This window comes from Cylas formicarius, unplaced genomic scaffold (genome assembly GCF_029955315.1).
Source record: "Cylas formicarius isolate icCylForm1 unplaced genomic scaffold, icCylForm1.1 PGA_scaffold_8__14_contigs__length_24414737, whole genome shotgun sequence".
Classification (NCBI taxonomy): Eukaryota; Metazoa; Arthropoda; class Insecta; order Coleoptera; family Brentidae; genus Cylas; species Cylas formicarius.
In genome coordinates, this window is record NW_026844361.1 from 17,374,381 (window position 1) to 17,395,010 (window position 20,630).

General features: G+C 34.0%; 1 protein-coding gene across 8 annotated transcripts in view; it reads left to right on the forward strand.

Annotated features, from left to right (window-relative positions):
- LOC132705985 (GTPase-activating protein CdGAPr) overlaps positions 1 to 20,630 on the forward strand; it is a 100,953-nt gene that overhangs the window by 47,762 nt on the left and 32,561 nt on the right. For all 8 annotated transcript variants that reach the window (XM_060677007.1, XM_060677003.1, XM_060677008.1 and 5 more), the window contains 2 exons: positions 17,145 to 17,367; positions 17,426 to 17,613. In XM_060677007.1, coding sequence (XP_060532990.1) covers positions 17,202 to 17,367; positions 17,426 to 17,613 — 354 coding nt within the window. In that variant the 5' untranslated portion in view covers positions 17,145 to 17,201. The remainder of the gene's footprint in view (positions 1 to 17,144; positions 17,368 to 17,425; positions 17,614 to 20,630) is intronic.

Sequence of the window (20,630 nt, forward strand, 5' to 3'; positions counted from 1 at the left end):
GGGAAAACAAAGCTAAGTTAACAATCAAATTTCACAATGCAATGATATTAAAATTGTTAAATTTGTAGAAACAGAATACAGATTGTTAGCCATCATCGCGAAACAGAATAGGTATGAATCTCTGATGCTCAATTAATTTTAAATTATGTAACTTGAGTTTAGCTCCCGATGACATTTGCTTTACAAAATTGCGTTCCTGAAATTCTCTTCGACAAAAGCTATGCATATATTTGCGTAAAAATGATGTGGTAATCACAATGTTTAAGCGATCAGCAAAAACTTGTTCGGTCGCGTGCGGGGGAAACCCTCCTTCCCATCGGAGAAACGCGTTAATTGCGGTTTAAAAATCGCGCCGAACCACCCGTGAAATTTGTGAAAACATCTGCGCCAAAACTCCGCGGGCGTTCTGGTTTATTTTTCCGACAATGAGGAAGCAATCCGTGCCGACGATGCCCACTAAAAATAGTTACGAAACGCAGGCGTAAGTCGGAAGGGGGTCGGTAATCGTCGCCATTTATTTTAGAGTTCCTTTTTAAATTATATTCGTGTAGGGTGTGGAAGCCGATAAAAAACTTTTGTAATGATCAAGCCAATAAAAGGACCTCTTTTGCCACCATCTCAGATTTTTCTTTGAGCTTTGAGAACAAATAACAACAATCCACATATTGGTGTCTTGGTATCAAAGTAAGAAAACCTGGAAAAGGGAATTGTGGTAGTTTTGTGAAATCTGTCTAATATTTCTGATATTTGAGGAGTTATTGAAATCTGGGAAACCATAAATATATTTCTTAATTATTGTTCTATATATATTTTTTTCGTTCAATTGGAACGTTCGATTTTCTCGATTGGTATTGATAGCTCTTTCTTTAGACATTTTTGTTACAATTCTTGAGTATTTGTTTGATATGGAATTTTCAACTAAAAATAAAATGTCATCAATATCAAAAATTTCTCGCATTGTTTTAAAATATCATCTGTAACCTTGCATCGCAAATCCAAATCTTTTAAAAAATATATTTCAGCTGCGATTTTCAATTAATTATATCCCTAAATTTTCGCAAAAATACTTGTCTCACTACTGAACATTTTTGAAAACATATCTGACGTTCTAAAAAGTTCATTCATATAACAAGCCCATTCGCATAACAAACGTTAACTACTCCAATTATAGTGAATCAGAAACAAACCGTAACTTTCTAAACATAATATAAGGGTTAATTTTTTCAAATGCCAAAATGCCAAAATGGTGATACTATTTACAAATCTTTTGGGTATCCTCTGCGTCGGTTGTTGATAAATCGAATTTGCTGAGGTTTCGTCATATAGCTACTAGACGTATAGAGGCCCTGCCTATGCTAAGAAACAAATATGTCATTTTTTTTTGAGAAGGTCAAATTCTGACGTAGGACCCACAAGACCTTGCGGCTTTCGACAAGCAACATGGCCGCGGACATATCGTCGGTGTATATTTTCTCAAAATATATCGAAATACTATTAAATTTTCTGTAATTAATTTTGCGTTTATGTTCTTCAAGCCCTGTAGGTTAGATGCAATTTCTACATGTATTTTTTTATGTATTTTTTTTTTTTGTAAATCAGCGCAAAGCGTTAGTTTTCATAAACTCATAGGTTTAACCTCCATTGAAATAAGATGATGATAGATATCGCACATGAAACATCTAAGTGAAAAAATGTTCAGGAAGCACCTCATATAGAGAGTAATTGAGATGCCTGTTCTAGCTTGCTTCTTGCTTTCTTATATTTCCTGTAATTCTTGTACACTAAAACATATTACCCAAACATCTTTCGTAGCTATTAAGGAGGCTGTAATATATGTAATGCATGTAATCTATTCCTCTAGCAAAGAAAAATCCGAGAATCCATAGATATCTCTAAAAAAATCAACCTCAACCGTATATAAGCAGGTACAGAGCCGAATGCTAGCCAGTTTCAGTTAAGCTCTGAAGAAGCAAACAGGATGAGTGTCGAAACGTCAGCAAATTCGATTTGCCAACAAAACTAACGAATAACCAACACAGGAGGAATGCAGAACCTATTTTTTTTAAAGAAATAAGGCGAAAAGTTTCGTGACTAAAATATCGTGTATCAAACTATAAAAATATATGTAGCGATATGTAGTATGCCTACTAATTTTTAGTTGTAACTTTTATTGGTAGTTGTGAGTTTGTTATACGAACGTGTATAGAAAACCTGAAAATGCCAAGGAATTTTTCTTTATTTGGCTATGCTTTGGTAATTGAAATACATGTATGTATGCTGGTTCCACCATATAACATGTAAATAGAAAGTAACAAGTTTTATATGGCCGTCATTTAGTAGTGCATGGGAAAACGCACAAATTAGTCATACGTTAAGAGCGAGGCTTAATTAATTGTTATGATTATTGAAAAGTCGTTTTGATCAATGCTATATACTATTCGTTCTAACATATGAAAATCTCTCGAGAAAACGTGTTTCATTTTTCTTTGTCCTTAACTTTCGATCCACGTGATTGAAAAATAAAACTTAACCAACTTACTCACCTTGAATGAAATATTACTTAAGTTATTGTTATATTGTTATAATCGTACCTTATCATACCTGCAAATCAGGATTCACCTAAATGATTTCCTGATTAACTTGATGTGACGACGTATACCCTGCCCATGCTGCTCGACAAAGCTTATTTGTGGTACTATACATAATTTGGTTTGGGACAAACGGCAATACGATGCCAATGCAAAATTCAACTTGTTTTTTTTTTTAAGTTTAATGATTGATCGCTCCTTGAAACATCCTGGAATAAAAGTATTACAGATGTAAACATATCGGCTTGGTTAACCCAAATGTGTCAGAAACCCCTGTGATAAAAGAAATGATGTATCAAAGTGACTGTTTGTATAAAATGAGTATACATGCCGTGCATACAAAAAAGAGAGAAATAAAACAAAATCGAAAGAAACGTGGAAAAATTTATGATGAGTTGCAGTTTGGCCAGCGAACTTTTTCATTTAAACAAGTCATAGCTAATGAATTTAATAGGTGTTTTATAGACAGTGTTAAAAAGATTTTGAGTGGCATTCCGACATCCCATGCTGTGAATGATATCACCGATAATATACCAACTTATGGAGAGAAATAGGTCAGTTTAATACCGTAACTATGCAGGACTGAAAAAAAAAGAAAGAATGTGATGAGTGGTGTATTGATTGATGCCTGTGCAGTTGTTGGAAATCGATTGTTGGACATTGTGAACACTTCCCTTACGTGTGGAATTTTTCCGGAGGCGTGAAAGACATCAATGGTGATCCCTGTACTGAAGGTTCCCAACACCAATCTATGTCAAGAATTTAGGCCAACTAATACCGTTCCAGTTTATGAGAAGGTTCTTGAGGTTGTGGTGAAACAGCAGCTGCAAAGTTGGGCTTCCGCTCCAAACATTCATGTGAATCTGTCGTTGTTACTGTTGTCTGTGATGATTTCTTGAGGGCCTCGAAGGATGGTAAATTTGTGTTGTCTGTATTTTTGGTTTTTTAGCGTGCTTTCGAAACAATAAGCAGAACTAGACTGTTAAGAAAATTGTACAAAATGGGCATTAAGGGAACAGCATATAAATGGATTTGTTTGTATTTAACAGATAGGGTACAAAAAACGAAATATAAAAATTGCATAACTGTAGAACATGATGTTCCTCAGGGGACAGTTTTGGGGCCATTGTTGTTTTTTATGTATGTAAACGATATTGTAAATATTTTAGATGATACTAAAGCGATATTATTTGCGAATGACACTATGATTTTTATTGTGGGTGAAAATGTGGATGAAATGCACAGAAAAATGAATGCTGATCTGAAGAGTGCTTTTGAATGGCTGTGCAATAATAACCTTTGTATAAACACGGACAAGTCAAAATTTTGTATTTTTGGTAATCGACATAAAATGAGTAAATTAAATTTCGATGTAAACATTTATATTAAAAATTTGACGTTTCATACACATGCCGATTACATAATGAATAAATTTTCTAAAAATATTAATTTTATACCTAGAATAGGGAAAAATTTCGGACACACTTTTGTTCAATTTGCTTAATTATAAATGTAAAAGCATGTTGCGTATTTTTAATTTCTTGTCTGTAAAACAAAAAGTAATGTTTAATGTCTATGTTTCAAAATTAAACAGCAGTGTGTTCCCAATTATGTTTGTGAAAAAGTTACCTATTCTCAGAGATATTCATTCTTATAATACGAGAAATTATGGTAATTTTATGTTGAGAGAATGTGCAAAACTCTATATTACATAAAGGCCTAAAACATTTGATCAGATTTAAAACATTTGATCAGATAAAAAAATGAGATTTTAGAGCCCACATAAAAGCATTATGCGGTGTTTTTAAAATGAAAAAATAAAGTATTTCTAATAAAAATATTGAAAAGCGGTTTTGTCAATTTAAGGGCAGTATGGTGTAGATAACAAAAAAATAATAATTTCTTGACAATTTTTAGAAAATTCACCCCCACCACCCCCTGCACCGCACGATTTTTATACGACCAATTGATGGTGCATTCTTAGTGTACAAGAAATGATAAAAAGTGATTATTACATTTTAGCAAGAAAGTGCAAACGAAAATCCAGTTTAAGAGAATTTTGCGAACTTATTAAATCTACTAACGAAAAAGGCATTTCTACTACTACAAAAATATAAGCGAAGTCGGGACATTTTTACATCTTGACTTTTCACAACCCAACTTGCATGTCAAGGGTTCCATTCTTAAGAAACATTTAATTGTTAAATCCGCAAGGCGACATCTTCACTACCGAGATATAGAGCGTTTTTAAATTCTCGGCCCTTTAGAAAATTGCCCATAACATTTTTATTTATGAAAATTTTGGATCCAGATAAAAACATTATTATGGTATTTTAAGGCAAATGCAGTAGCGTACTCAGATTTTTTTACAGTTCTTTGTTTTGTCATTAATGAATTCAACTTCCTTATTTTATATGGCAATCATAGTCCTGAAATATAGGGCATTATTTTTATGTATTAGTGTATTGTTTCGCTGTCAGTTAAGGACATAAATTTTATGCTCTATTGAATTTTGTGTCACATAATTTTAATGGAAGAACTGAACGCAGAGGCAGTTAATTTATTTCGATAAATATCTTGATAAATTTAAAAGTCTTTTGTGACGCCATGTATTGTCCAAATTCTGATTTCTGTGTGCTTAGCTCTTGATTTCCGTTTATCTGGAATTTTATATTTTATATTTTGTATTATTTATGTAGCATAATTTTAAATAAAGGTTATGTTATATTTTTTACTGTCTAATGACGTCACGAAAGTAATATAGATTTCTCGCTTTTTTTTTTTTAATATTCATGTTTATTTTGATTGTAGTGAAAAGTCAAAGTAACCACTTCAAAACTTCCAACTATACAGTGTTCTAAACTGAGGATGCTTGGATTCTGCAGTGACCTTGTGGCATTCACAAAATCATATCTGTATAACAGAATGCAGTATATAGAGATCCCACTGTTAGGACTAGAAGCGGCATTCTTCATTTTCGTAATTTGGGGTTACTATTTTTCGTGCTTTCTCAACCTTTTTTGGCAATTTGATTTTAGGCATTTTGTTTATTTCCATGGCCTACTCTTCATATTATGATATCTATTGAATATTGCTCCCCTACGTCAATTGCTTTTTTTTTTGACTTTATTATTTCAAAATTATAAAATTATGAAATTCTATGAACTTTATGAAATTTTATGATAACTAAATTTTCTTAGTACGATATTTTAGGTTATGAATTAGATATTAAGATACGCTTTTTACCAGCTTATTCAGGCATTATTTCAATACATTTTAATTGAACAAAGTTTAAATTTAAATTTTTAGAGAATTTTGCAATTTTCTAGGCATATTACAGGTAATTTGGGTTTGATAGATTTTTTTTAACGGCTGCTAGTTTGTTCGTTCAGCCTTTTTCGCGTTTCAGCGGTTTATTTAAGAAAACATTGAGTCGACCCCTGCGACAAAATTATTCGAATAAAGCGTAGCTTTGAAAAACGTTTATTTTTTTTGTTACGTTTACTAGGATTTCAGTGAAAAATTACTTTTAATGTTTAAGATGACCGTTACGCCCCTTGACGTCCATCTTGGAAATCTAAAAATTTTTTCAACGGTCTTCTTTTCTTTTCTAACTTTTTACTAACTGTTTCATGTCATGTAAATGGCTAGAATACTGCCACCGAGTGATCTATTGGAACTTTTTAAATGGAGTTTTTACAGAAATTATGTACCTTTGAAAACTCCAAAAAAACATTTTTTTGGTTAAGTGTCGTCTCTATCAATTTATGATACCGATCGGATTAAAACCCGAAGCAATAAGTCAGCCCTATCAAAGTAGGTATTATACTTTCGTTGTACTTGATCGTAGCGAAGATTATAATGGTCCGCTGGCTGTTGTTTGGTGAAACCAGTTCTTCCAAAATGAATAAAGTTTTTATGTGTGTAATATTTAATATAATCCATTCTGTTATCGATATAGATTGTTTGAGAACCACCCAACCATGATGAAAAAGTTTATCACGGCTGTATTTCAAAACTATTTCATGTTTTAAAAAAATTCTTTTTGCCTATTGTTCATTCCTACAAAATGAATTATGAATTGTACTGAAGTGGCTTTTACTTGATCAAAATCCATTGAAAATAGTTAAATAAGAACAAACGTTGTTCGGATTTTCACATAAATATATTTAAATGACAGCTGTTTCGGCAACACCGTGCCTTTAACAATTCTTTTTTTTAGTTTAAAGTACCAAATAGCCAGGAAGCTTTTTATCAGCTTCTTTCAAAAATTGTACTGAAGTGGCTTTTACTTGATGAAAATCCATTTAAAATAGTTAAATAAGAACAAACGTTCAGATTTTCACATAAATATGTTTAACTATATTTATATAATATATATATTATATTTAACTATATTTAAATGACAGCTGTCATTTAAATATAGTTATGTGAAAATCTGAACAACGTCTCTTCTTATTTAACTAACTAAATTATAAATGTTTATTTCTTTTAAAATATTGGAATACTACTACTTGGTTATTCATGGAAATATTAATCATGCTGTAATGGATTGGTTTCAATTATATTCGTATGGTACAACTATGTTCGTAATTTCTTCCCAGTTCTAAATCTAAAATCAGAAATAAACAAATTTTATTTTGTCTAGTCATGTCTTGCGTGGAGTCCAGTTTTCAAATCTCCTCGTATATTTCTTGGACCTTAGTGCATTTTTGTAATACTATCTAATTAATATATTCATCAATTTTCATTTTATAATTCGGTTCATCTCCTGAAAACGTCTTCGGTTATGTTGTTTGACATTTCGCTAGATGTGCATAGAATTTTTAATTGGTTGTTAGTGTAATCACACTCTTACCAATGGTTAACTAAGAGTTGGTGTTCTATCAAATTTTTAATATTCCGTGGTCTGATACGCACCAATATTGAATCCAGCCTATCCCAGATGTCATTCACTTTTCAACTTTGATTTTATCTTTGGCCTGACGATAACAGAAGAAGTTCTGTCAAGCAGGCGCTGTTGGAAATCTGAAATTTTCCAATGTGGAATCGACGTTTTGGTTAGTTGGTTTGCCCTGTTGGAGTAGCCTTGATTCACAAGTCAGCCAGGAGCTAGCCAATCATCAGACTCGAGGACAGGTTGAGTATAATACGACCAAAAATATAGTGCATTTATTGCTTTGACGTTTTAAAGATTTTACAACAACAACAGATGTTTTCTGTATTAAGTACGATGGACCGTAACGAATATTTGTAGAAATTTTGAAATTTTCATTGGAAACGTATATGGACCATTTTAAATTTTGTTATGCCTTAATGCTGCAGGGTATTTTCGAATAAGTAGATGCGTTAGAGTTTAATCTAAATTGCAATATGTTCGTATATATTACGGAAGTATTTGAACGTGATCATTCAAAAGGTACTTCAGTTAAGTTTGAAAAAAATCATCTTTGTCTTGTGTGCTTGTCGGTTAACAACATTCTTCTTCTTGTATTTTTGTGTCTTCTACATAGTTCTTCGATTTTTAAAAAAAGGCCGTCTTTTTTAAGACTATAGATTATATTGGCGGTAGATAAAAGTACATCATAAGAATACAGATAAATATTTTTGAAGGTTCCTGTTTTTGAACACTTTAAAATGTGGAGACCGTTGAATGAAGCAGACATTCCCCTGTTAGAAGAAGACATATAAAACAACGCAGAATTTGAAGACGAAGTGGAGGTGGTAGTCGAACCTAAGGACAATTTGGAAAACGAAATACCTCAGCGAATCCATTTGTCTTCGGTTGCTAAACAAATTGTTTTGAATGTTTACAATTTTATAAGAAATGTGGAAGGGGAAGTAGGATCACCAATAAAAAGAAATGACATGACCAATGTTCCGAAGTTAACTGTATAAAAGAAGAACTGCATAAAAAAGTACTGACAGATTTAAACAATAATTGTGCCAAAGAGTCGTTGCGTACTTTTTTGAAGAAAATGGATTTTCAGTTCCAAAAAATTATTAAACGTCAAGTGCTGATGGAATCTCAAAGAATTTCACAATGTAGGGTGGATTATAATTCGACAAGAGGTACCTAAAATATCAGTGCAAAACTGGTCTAACTGTGAAAAACGAGTAATAAAAGAAGAAAATATTTATCGAGAACGATTAGTGGCGGAGGTGACGACAGTATCGATAGTGACGATTCTTATTACATTTAATATTTTGTATATTAATAGTGATACTATGTAGAAATGTAATGAATTGTTGCTTTGTACTAATTTTGTATGTAAATGTTTCAAGAATTGCTCGGCGAAAAAGATTGAAAACATACTTATATTCCGCTTGTTAGTGTAGGCAGATAAATTCCTAGGACGGTCCTGGGATATTCTATAAGCGGCTGCGGTTTTGGAGTAATAAACAGCAGGCAAAGTTAATCACGGGGTCGGTTGTAAAAGCACTATATTTTTGGTCGAAGTGAAATAGTGAAATTTTCTTATGTGATCTCAAATTGGTAATATCGGTTCATGAAATCCCCTGTAAGACAACTCGCAAGTGGAAGTATTCTTATTATTTGTTTTTACTATTATTTTACTTCAGTGACTTCAGCGACGGATATAGTTGTTATAGTTATGGTTTTTAGATGTTAGGTTAAATTGTCTTGTCGGTGGATGTTAGACCAGGGGTTTTCAAACTACAGCCCGCCTGCCAACCCGCCAGATTATTAATAAGTAAAACATGGCAATTGAAATTAACATCTTGGCGCCTGGACCTCCGTGTTGTGCAATACATATTAATTATGATTATTATAATCGGGCTCGTGTGTATTTGAAAATATCCATTTTGCCGCCCACATTGCGGGGTTTCGCAAACGTTTCCGGAAGATCTATTTTCTGAGAACGTTATGCCGAAAAGTGATAGAGTAAACAATTCTCTTTCCCCTTCGAAAGCCGAATGGCTAGAAACGTCACGCGCGGTCACTCGTAAATAAATCTCCAAGCACGCACGGAACGGCTTTTTAAAGAGGCGTTTAGAAGTTCTAATGGATCTTTTTACGCGAAAACGAACGTTAAGATTTAGGCCGTCCGCCGTTGCCTTATAAACAAAACGTAAAACCAAAATATTTTCGTTTGTTCGGCGATTTTTCGTATTATTTACGACCCCGCGGAGCTCGGATGTTACGCAATACGAACACATACATTTTGTTAGAAGTGCGCGGCAATAAAATGCAACCATCGGCTTTCTGTGGTTATTTTCGGATCCGCTTCGAAATTTGATACACTTATATGTGTCAGTACTCGAGTTTTAAATAATTGTTTACCGTACAAAGTGTTCAGAAAAGTTGTGGCACAAAAAATGAACGAGATTAGATCCTTCCATGACTTATTATGCCAAGTGACGGGATGGTAAATCATTATGACACCCTCAGGACCCTAATACTCTTTTGTGGGCTGTGGGAAATGAATGAAAAAAGAAGCCCGATAATGACCCACAGACACGCTAAAGAACTTCCTCAATGTTTCGACATCGAAGGGTTTCGATCGATAGATCGAAGATTCTATCAAGAGAAGGGCATCACCATTCTCTGTCAGATTGGTTATTGTGAATTTATTCCAAATATTTGAAAGAATGGACTGATAAATTAACATTATAACTTAGCGGGATTAAAGAAAATGTGCACTCCAGAGGCAATCGTGTTGCCGGAGCGCTGAATTTTATAGGACCAGAAAGCTCCGTCGGTCTAGCATCGTTAGTCATAAAATAATTAATAACGAGCACTCCTGCAACCAATTTTTAAAACAATGGGATCGAACATAGAACTAGATACCATCTCGGAAGCTAAAAACAAAACAGCAAGCAAACAATACCCGACCATGTCCAGAAAATGTCTTCTCTGGTTTTGGATAAAAACAAGGAAATGTTCTAAAAGATATGATGAAGATATGATGATAAACTCAATTTGAATATTGGCAGTTTAATTATTTTTCTGTCTTTAATAATAATAAACACTAATTCAGGTTCCAGAATCTAGATTAGGATGTGGGTCTTATAATAGTCACTAGTTTTAAACCTTCTATTTCAGCAGACACCTCCTTACTAACTCTAAATCTGGTCAAAAAAGTCATTATAATGCTAAACGGTGTCTGTTAAATAATTTCAACTCTTGATAGAGTTCTCCAAAGCACATACCGTATTTTATATTGATAAATTTTTATGAACGTCTAAGGCCTACCCCGCTTGGGTTTCTCTTTGTAACCCTCAATAAATAGATTCTCAATTCCAGAAAGACGTTTCAGAGCCGTACTTCGGTACTTCGTGCATACAAATGCTGAAAGCTGACGGATTTGTGTAGAGTTTCATCGGTGAGATTCCTCTATTGTTATTAGTCTACGCAGTGAAAAATTCATTCTTTAAATTTTTTGTTATAAATATAAATGAAAGAGTAAATTTTGTTATAAAACAATGTTTATTTGAAAAAAAAAATTCTACATTAAAATAATCACTATCGTCACTGGACTCGTCCCCTATATTAATAATTGATTCTCTGCCACTAGTTGACTTCTGTAAACATTTTTTTCTTCGATGCCATGTTCTACAATTTTTTTCCAAATTTCGACGAGGTGTCGTTACTTCTTAAACTTAGTTTCAGCTCTCTCCATATCAATTCTGGAACTTTGCAACTTTGAATCGCCGTTCCGTGGCCAACTTGTCCACATTATATTGTACTACTTTAGTCAATGATGAATTCGGTATTTTTTCTGATTGTAGAGAATGGTAGGTGCCATTGTTCATCACGATAACAGTGTTTGGTGTTTTTAATAAAGGAGGTCAACCTATCTAATGCGCAACATCAACTTGAAATCAGGTATGAGTTAAAAAAAGCTCACTAATATGAATTAATATAACAGTTGAATCAAAGAAAATGTCCCTACTCTTAAAATTAGCATCCTAAGATGAATTAATATAACAGTTTAATCAAAGAAAATGTCCCTATTCTTAAAATTCAACAGTCCGCACGGCTATCATCTTAAATACGGCCCTGGCTTGAGGTACACGTGCTGAAAGGAATGGTCCCTGCCGCTTTACAACATGCGTGTCTTCAACTCATTCCCAATGCAAAAACCATAAAAGGTTGTAAAACCGGTATATCGTTTGGAGAACTCTAACAATCACTCTCGATTATTATTCTAAAAATCCAGAGAAACAAACATTCCAAGCCAGACGACTTCAATATATAAACAATACAAAAAGGAGTATCAGAATGAAATAAAAAATACAAGAAAACTGGCTTATACAAAACTACTTATTCTTCTGTATGTGAATGACCGTCCTGAGTTCCTCAATAGCAACTGCCGCGTTTTTATGTACGCGGATGACACATCCATCTTCGTCTCCGGAAGAAAAGCTCAGGAGCTGATCAACAGGTTCTCTAGTGTTGTGGCACAGTTTGTTGATTTTTGCAACAGAATCATTTGATCATAAATTTGGGAAAAACAGTTGCGATCGAATTCACTGGTCAGTATGTTAAACCTCTGACTAACCTAGCGTTGAGCTTTGCGGGTTCACGCGTGGAATTAAACCACACATCAAAGTTTCTCGGATCTTATATCGATGCCTTCCTAAAGTGGGACTACGATGTAGATAGTGTTTGTAATAAACTGAACAAAACGTTTTTCGCAATGTTAACAATCAGAGATTCTTTCTTTGAAAGCTCCTTGTTGACTTGCTGACTTGTAAACTGGGGACAAGCGAGTGATGCGCAGAGGGTGTTCATTCAGCAGAAAAGGATACTTAGGTTAATTTTCAGACTGCCCCCGAGGCTATCCTGCAAAGATATATTTATAAGATATAAAATACTAATAGTGCCTTGCATATATTTATTTAAATTATTCATCATCGTTCATAAAAATAAAGGCTCTCACAAGAAACACACGGATGTCCACGGTTATAACACCCGAAACAGAGAACACCTTCTAAAGCCAAGACTGAACCACATCTTTTACAAAAAGTCGCAAAATTACGCAGGACCTTATTACTATAATTGGCTTCATACAAGCATAAAAGCCTTATCTACAAGACAATTTAAAAAGTGCATCAGAAAGCTTCTGTCAACCAATGCTTTCTACGACCTGAAACAATTTGAAACATATATTACAGGACTGCCCTGATGAGTTTAGTGATATTTTCTCTACATTTTGTCAATATGTTTGTACTGTTTGTATATCCGTTTGTAACTATTCTATACTGTACTGTTAAAAGTGTGTTATCATATTGTTTATATACATAATTCCATGTATCTTGATACTACTCTATAATGTACTCGTTTCCTGACGAAACATCCACTGTATACATACTGGGCTTTGTGAATAAAACTATCTATCTATTTAGATTTATCCAAAAACAAGAGCAAAGATTCTTGGCAATTAATTATCACCGAGAGGTGTAGCACAAGTAAATGTAATTTAACGAAAGATTTATCCTCTCATACTCAACCTATTTTTTACCACTGTGGCGCATAAAATGTCAGAAATTTCGGACGAAATTCCTGCTAGGCTATCTGAGTTGATGCATAACTTGATTAAACCTAAATGCTCATTCAAATTTTCCCTAGTTCCTTCACCAGAGGTCGAGCAGATTATAATGTCTTTGAATAATTCAAAAGCTTTAGACTTTCATTGTTTGAACAGTAGGATTATTAAGGAATATATCCGGAGATTTTTAAAGGTGAAATGTCTGACCCTAATAATTACCCACCAGTCTCAATTATCCCAATAGTTTCCAATAAAAATATGTATTCTCAACTATCTTATTATTTTGAATCAAATACTTTAATAAATCCAGACCACTTCAACGCTGTGTGACCTCTCCAAGGCCTTTGACTGCCGCAGTCATTCAATTTTAATGGAAAAACTGGAATTTTATGGTTTGGAACCCATTGCGCTAGAGGTATTATCCTCTCATCTCCCTAATAGAAAGCAAACACTTTTTTGCTGTGATAAAATGTCAAATGTAATGCGCGGAGTTCCACAGGGTTCCATTATGGGTCCATTATTGTTTTCAGTTTATATTAATGATCTCTTTGGCCCTGTAGCTGCGGTTAGTTTTGCAGATGACTCCACATTTAAAACATCAAATACAAATGTAGATATTATTAAAGAAGGAACACAGGAAGGAATCACCTAAAATTAAATGAGGATAAAACTCACTCGTTAGTCTTTTCAACAAATATAAATATTTCGGAAGGAAAATCTGCGAAGTTGTTGGGTGTGGTCATGGAAGATAGGCTCTCTCGTAAGGACCATATTGCTTACTTAGTAAAGCGCCTCTCCAATGTCAACTTTTTGTTACGACGATTGAAAAATTTAATCGGAAAGGATTATCTAGTCCCGAGCTACTATGCTCTTTTTCATTCAATTTTATCATGTGCTGTTATACTGTGGGGAAACTCAATAGATTCCATAAAAATGTTTCGTATGCAAAAAAGAGCGATCAGAATTATATCCAACCCAGGATATAGAGACCAGTGTCAACCGCTGTTTCAGGATTTTGATATTAGAAATTCGTAACTCAAAAAATATGTTTTCAGTTCACTCGGATAATCATAAATACCCCACTTCCTCCTCAAATTTGCTTCGAACTAAGGAGTTTAAATACACTAAAAAAATGAAAAATTTTCTTTGCCTACGTTTATATAACTTAATTCCAAATCGAGTCACAAACTTGCTATTTGAAAATTGTAAAACCCAAATAAAATCTTGTTTTTACTCTGTAGAATAATACAAGTGGAAGGTAAAATATATTACCTGATTATCCGATCCTTGATGGTGGCCACCATTTGGTTGTGTTCGGTATCTTCCTTTTTTTTTCATTTTTATTCTTGTTTGTTTTTATTTGTTATGTATTACGTTGTTGTACCTATTATTATTGTAGACTTTATCTAATCGTATGTGTATAAGCATATATGCGTGTGTATACATATGTATATAATTGTATATTTTTTGCTCTTTTGTACTTAAACGTGATGTGAACATACCATGTATTGTAATTCAGTCAAATAAAAAAAATAAATCTTAACTTAAAACAAACACAACTCACGAACAGTTAAGCTACGTTATATTAAAAGAACGGAAAACTAAAATTTTTAATAAAATCCATAATGAAATCACAGACTATATATATCGCGATACGGTTCTGGACGACATTAAAATTTACGAAGATCCGAATCGAAAACAAAATACTCCCCGTACGCAATATTAAAATGAATAACTCCGGTCCTACATACATATTCGAGTTCGAACAATAAACCTTACAATCTACGTCAGCAATTTTCCAGCGTGCGTATACATAGCATTGTATATCTACAAACGAGCACTAAATATAAATGATATATTATTATTAAGTGTTACTAATTTGCGGGCGTTTATTTCCACGTTCAATTATTTAGCGGGCGGATCTCGAACGCTCGCGAAATACTAAGCGCCATGTTTTTTTTTTTACCTATTATAGAGATTTTTGTGCAAAACAATAGAACGGTTAAAGTGACTATGTCGTCGGCCGGTAATTTATTAACGACTTCGGATAATTATTATGACCGTTATTCATTCACTGTCGGGGGACAGGAAGTGAAATTTATCGCGAAACATTTTAAATTTAAAGGTTAACAGTATCCACACGCTATCTCGAAGCAATTAGAAAGCAGTATTTAATAAATTTCATTGTCGTTTCGAGCTTTTCGAGCCGGCCATAACGTGGTTGCCTTTTTTCCGAATTTTTAGTGAAATGTCAAGGTTGTGTTTCGTTTTGGAAGTTATGCAAAAGACCATTTTGGGTATTAGTATCAGGATTAGGATCTCTAACCTTGCGTTTCTCACAAAATTCTAAACTATACTTCTACGAAGTTAGGGTAAAGCTCTCTTAGATGGTTTATGTTGATTTTATCTAATCAACCATTCTGGAAAAGGCCGCTGTAGTGCCTCAATAATAATAATAAAATTATTTCCGTCAATTGACACAAAAAAAATTTACCATTCAATTCCACAACCCTATGCCTCAAGGTTGTTGGTCCACTCGTATTCGTCATATATACAATTATTTTACGAGGTGTGTTCAAAAAGTAAGGTGACTTTTGTAATTTGTGCGGGCTACGTACATTCGATCTTCGATATATTTTTTTGTTATGTTGGTACACAGGTCCCTAACATTTGTTCACAGTTTCCGCCAAATTGCGTTAGACTGTTTTGTCAAAAATAAATGGAACAAAGATTTACATAAAATTTTGTGTAAAAAATGTAATACAGTGCTGCAAATTGCTTGAAATGTTGACAACGGCATACAGTGATCTTCTTTGATGAAAAAAAAAATGTTTATAAGCGGTAAAAGCTGTGAAAAGATGATCGACAAAGCGCCCATGACGAACATCGCTATGGGCGCCCCAATAAGTTAATAACTGATTAAAACTTTGAAGAAGTGAAACAAGTAGTGTTAAAAAATCGCCGAATTCACTCTTCGACGTCGGCATCTCTATTGCCTCGTGCCATGCAATTTTTTCCGAAGTTTTGGGCATGAAACGTGTAACAGCAAAATTTGTTCCGAAGCTGCTTAATTTTGAACAAAAGGACCATCGAAGGAACTATTAAACGACGTCAATGATAATCCTGATATGCTCAAAAATGTCATACTAGGTAACGGATCATTGAATCCAAGACCGAAAAAAGCAGGTGAATTTCGATCAAATCGTTTTGCTTGTTTCTTTGATTATCATGGCGTAGTATATCAAGAGTGCTTACCCTAACATCGCACGGTCTATAAAGAGACTTCAAGTTATGCGCCGTTTCCCAGAATCTATACGAAGAAAACGCCCGGAATTGTGGGAAAACTATTCGTGGATTTTGCATCACGATAATGCACCTGCTCGCTCATCGTTGCTTGTGTCTGGCAAAAAACAGAATCACAATCATGTCTCAGCCACCATATTTACCGGATATGGCTCCCTGTGACTTTTTCTTATTGCCAAAACTTCAGAGACCCATGAAAGGAAGGTGGTTTGGAACGATTGAGCTGGTACAACTCAAAGCTATACCAGGATAGTATGAAAAACGTTAGCACAAGTGTATTATATTTTGGGGGAGAGGCACTACTTTGAAGGGGGCGACATTAATTTTGATAAATAAATAAATGCTTTTTGATAAAACTTGTCATCTTATTTTTTAAAAACGTGTCCTATATGAAGCCGACCAGTAGCGTGCTATTTTCGGATGACACTACTACATCGGTATCTTCCAAAAATAAGAACGAATTGAATAAACAAATTAACATATTTTAACATAACTTTCTTTTTTTTTAAACCGCTATTCGAAAAATTTTCCTCCACCAATGATACACGTGGATAAATCATCAAGAAATGATGTATCGCCCATTTTTTAAGCACAATAGAAGAAATAAATAAAACACGAACTTCTGGCCAATACAGTTGGCTACATTGTAAATATCCACGTCGTACGCGTGGTATCGAGATTCTGTTAGCCCTTACCCTTTGCTGCCGTCGCCTATTTCATTTTGCAAATCTCTTTGCAGACGCTATGCACTGAAACGAACACCACAGACAGCGGCGTAGGCGACGACGACGACGACATGCAGATCTCAGAGGCGGCGGCGGGCGTTCCCACCGTCGGTTCAGAACCGTGTCGGTTCCCCAAGCTGGAAGAATGCGCCCACTTCCACTACGAGAGGGTGCAACTGCCCAAGCTCCACGTCACCTTGCAAACCAACATGGACCAGTCCCTGCACTCGCAACACAGTACGTATCTGATCGTCTCTTGACGAATCGTTGGTCGAAACGGCTCGTTTCGTTCTAGCAAACGACAACGAGGACGTCGAATGGTTCATGGTGCAGGTGACGTCCGGAGACGAGTGCTGGCTCCTCCAGAGAAACCTGGAGAACTTCCGTATGCTGGACGATCAGCTGCACCAGTGCATCTTCGACAGGAAGATATCGCAGCTGCCGGATTTGAGCGCGATGTCGTCCAACGAAGAGGACCTCGAGGTACGTTCGTAGTTTTTGATTTAAAACAAAGGAGAATTTCCCGAAATTCATCTCCAATGAAAACCTAAAAATTAAAGTGGTAACCGTGCGTTTCTTGTCATGTTTTGTTTAGTTCAACATTGCCATATTGTAGCGGAATGCTGCGTTGCCACTTCTCCCTAAAACTTGTGGGTTTTCTTTATGGTTTAATATACATGGCCGAATTCCGCTGGGTATTTCTTATCTCTCGGTTATTTATGGAAACAAAAAAATTAAATAAAAGTAAATACAAAATAATAAATTAAAATGAAAAGTGTTTTTACGTAGAATTTAGTCGCATAAGTTTATTTGTTATTGTTTATTATTAAGATTGTACCACCTTGAATTTATTGACAAATGCTAAACAGCCTTGAATATTGAATTTTTAGTTATAATCAAAATGAAATTAAATCGATTACCACGCCTAAGATTGTATCACTATGAAGGTGTACAAAAATGCGAAATTGAAGTGTAATAGGCGCGCCAAATTTCAAATATTTAAAATCGGAATTCGTAAAATTTTATCACTGTATCTTGAAAACAAACCTCAACGGTGTACCGAATTCTTGTTTTGTACTTCTAACGACTAAACTAATTGATATTTTCAAAATCAATACTAGAATAAATTTTCGAGATATTACGAAAACTAACATTTTCTTTCCAAAAATTGGCTATTTTTTAGCGCATTCGCAACAATTTATAGCTTAAATACTGGAAAATATTTTTTTAGTTGGCCATTATTTCAAAATAGGTATATAAAAAAACTTGTTTACAACATTGTATTATAACAGCATAAATGCCTAACGACAAGAGTTGTTCTATGCATTTCGACGCTGCTTGTAACTGAACGAGCGGTAGTGGTACTCTCTGAATGCATTTAATAAGATTTTTTCGAAGTTCTACATTATTTCTAGTATTAGATATTTCGTTTTTAAGAAATACTAAAAAATAAAAGTCGAGGGGCCTCAGGTCGGGGGAAGGTGGAGGTCCTCCGTTTGATGAATATGTACCAAGTCAATTTTTGAATAAATTGAGTCTAAGTTCCCTAACATATGTGCTATTATGTGCTGGAGCACCGAATTAGGAAAAAACAATCACCAATTCTTCCAAAATTCGTATGCAACCTTTCAAATGTTTGTTGTCGATTGTTCCGTCCAATTCCTTCCTTAAACACACCTCATCAGCCCATATTACATTTTGAAAGAAATTAATTTTATTTAATATTATAATGGAATAACTACAATATTATGCAACAAATGCGGTAAACGGCATTTGACTCACGAGTTTATTTGACACTAGCGGAGGGCAGTGGTGCGGTAAAATCCCGGAAATGTCCGAAGTGGCTCGGATTCACGGGAAACGAAACTGACGTGGTAAAGTGACGCTTCCCGCACGCTAGATCGGTGTGTAATTAGAGACGGGAGTAGAAAAAAATGTTTTCCGGTATTATTGCACAATATATTAAGTGTTTTTGTATTGTTGCAAGCTTACGAAAAGATGTATTTTTGAGATATTCAGTTACAATGAACTCGCATTTAAGAAAATGTTAGTTTCGATAATATCTCGAAAATAAAAACGGCCATATTTTTCTTAAATACGCCACTGAATTCTTTGTAAAAACTCATAAAAAACTATCGTATTTAAAGCTTTTTTATCTGAATAACTGATTGATAAAAGATAATAAAAACCGGGAAATTTTTAAAAGTAGGTAAACACTAAAAAAGGACAACCGGGCAGTTTTTTTGGATGTCTTGCGCTTCAGCGTATATCCTATAATATAAAACAAAAAAAAAACAATGTACACGGTGGGCAATTAAAAATTCGTCGTAAACACTTGGGAAACATTTTATTTCTGAAGTGGTCAAAAAAAAAACGTGAAAAATATTTTCACATTTAAAGTTTGTTATTGTCTAAAAATTCTTTTGAGTTTATCTATAAAAATGGTTCTAACTTAGGTAAAAAAACTAAATGAAATACTATATTTTTTATAAATAATTAAAATATCGATGAGAAAAATAAGACACCACAAAATTTTTAAAAGTCGCCATTTTTTTATTATTTTATTTTACAAGTATTTTTGGTTTACTGGATTGTAGGCAGATTATAAATAGTGGGTCGTAGTGGGAAAACACTGACGTTCAAAATATACCGCAAGAATATCGACAGCTCCATCATTTGTGCACGGCATTTTAATAGTTTTAATTCCTTACTTGTGCGTGCAGCAAACACAAATTACGCTGTCTCAATAAGTATAATTTGAATATTTATTTTGTTGACTAGTTGATTTTAGATACGTCAATAATACCTTCTTTGTTTTTTTGTCGAGATACGGGGCGAAATAGAAGCTTTGCACTTTTTATGGCGGTATTATATTTCGAGTAGACATATATATGTACATATACATACATACATACATACATATATATATATATATATATATATATATATATATATATATATATATATATATATATATATATATATATATATATATATATATATATATATATATATATATATATATATATATATATATATATATATATATATATATATATATATATATATATATATATATATATATATATATATATATATATATATATATATATATATATATAATATAATAATGACACTATATTCCGGGATATCATCCGTTCGCTTGTTGAACTCCGACTGGAATCTTGCATCCGACTGGAATCCTGCAGACGTTTCGTCAAAATCTCACTTGGCATCTTCAATGCTCGCGCTCCGAAAACACTTCGAACACTAGAAGGTTATCGGCGGTGCGTGCGGTATTTATACCATGCGCCGAAGATGGTGACGGTGCTGCTTGTGCGGGAGGGGAGGTGGCTCCGCAGATGTTGTTTCTTTGTTTCTTATGGCTAGACGATGTTCCCCGAGCCTGACTGAAATCCTTCTGTTGGTCTGTCCCACGTCAGGCTGCACGATCCGCATGCTACACTGTATACTCCTTGGTTTTCCAGAGTAATTTTTTG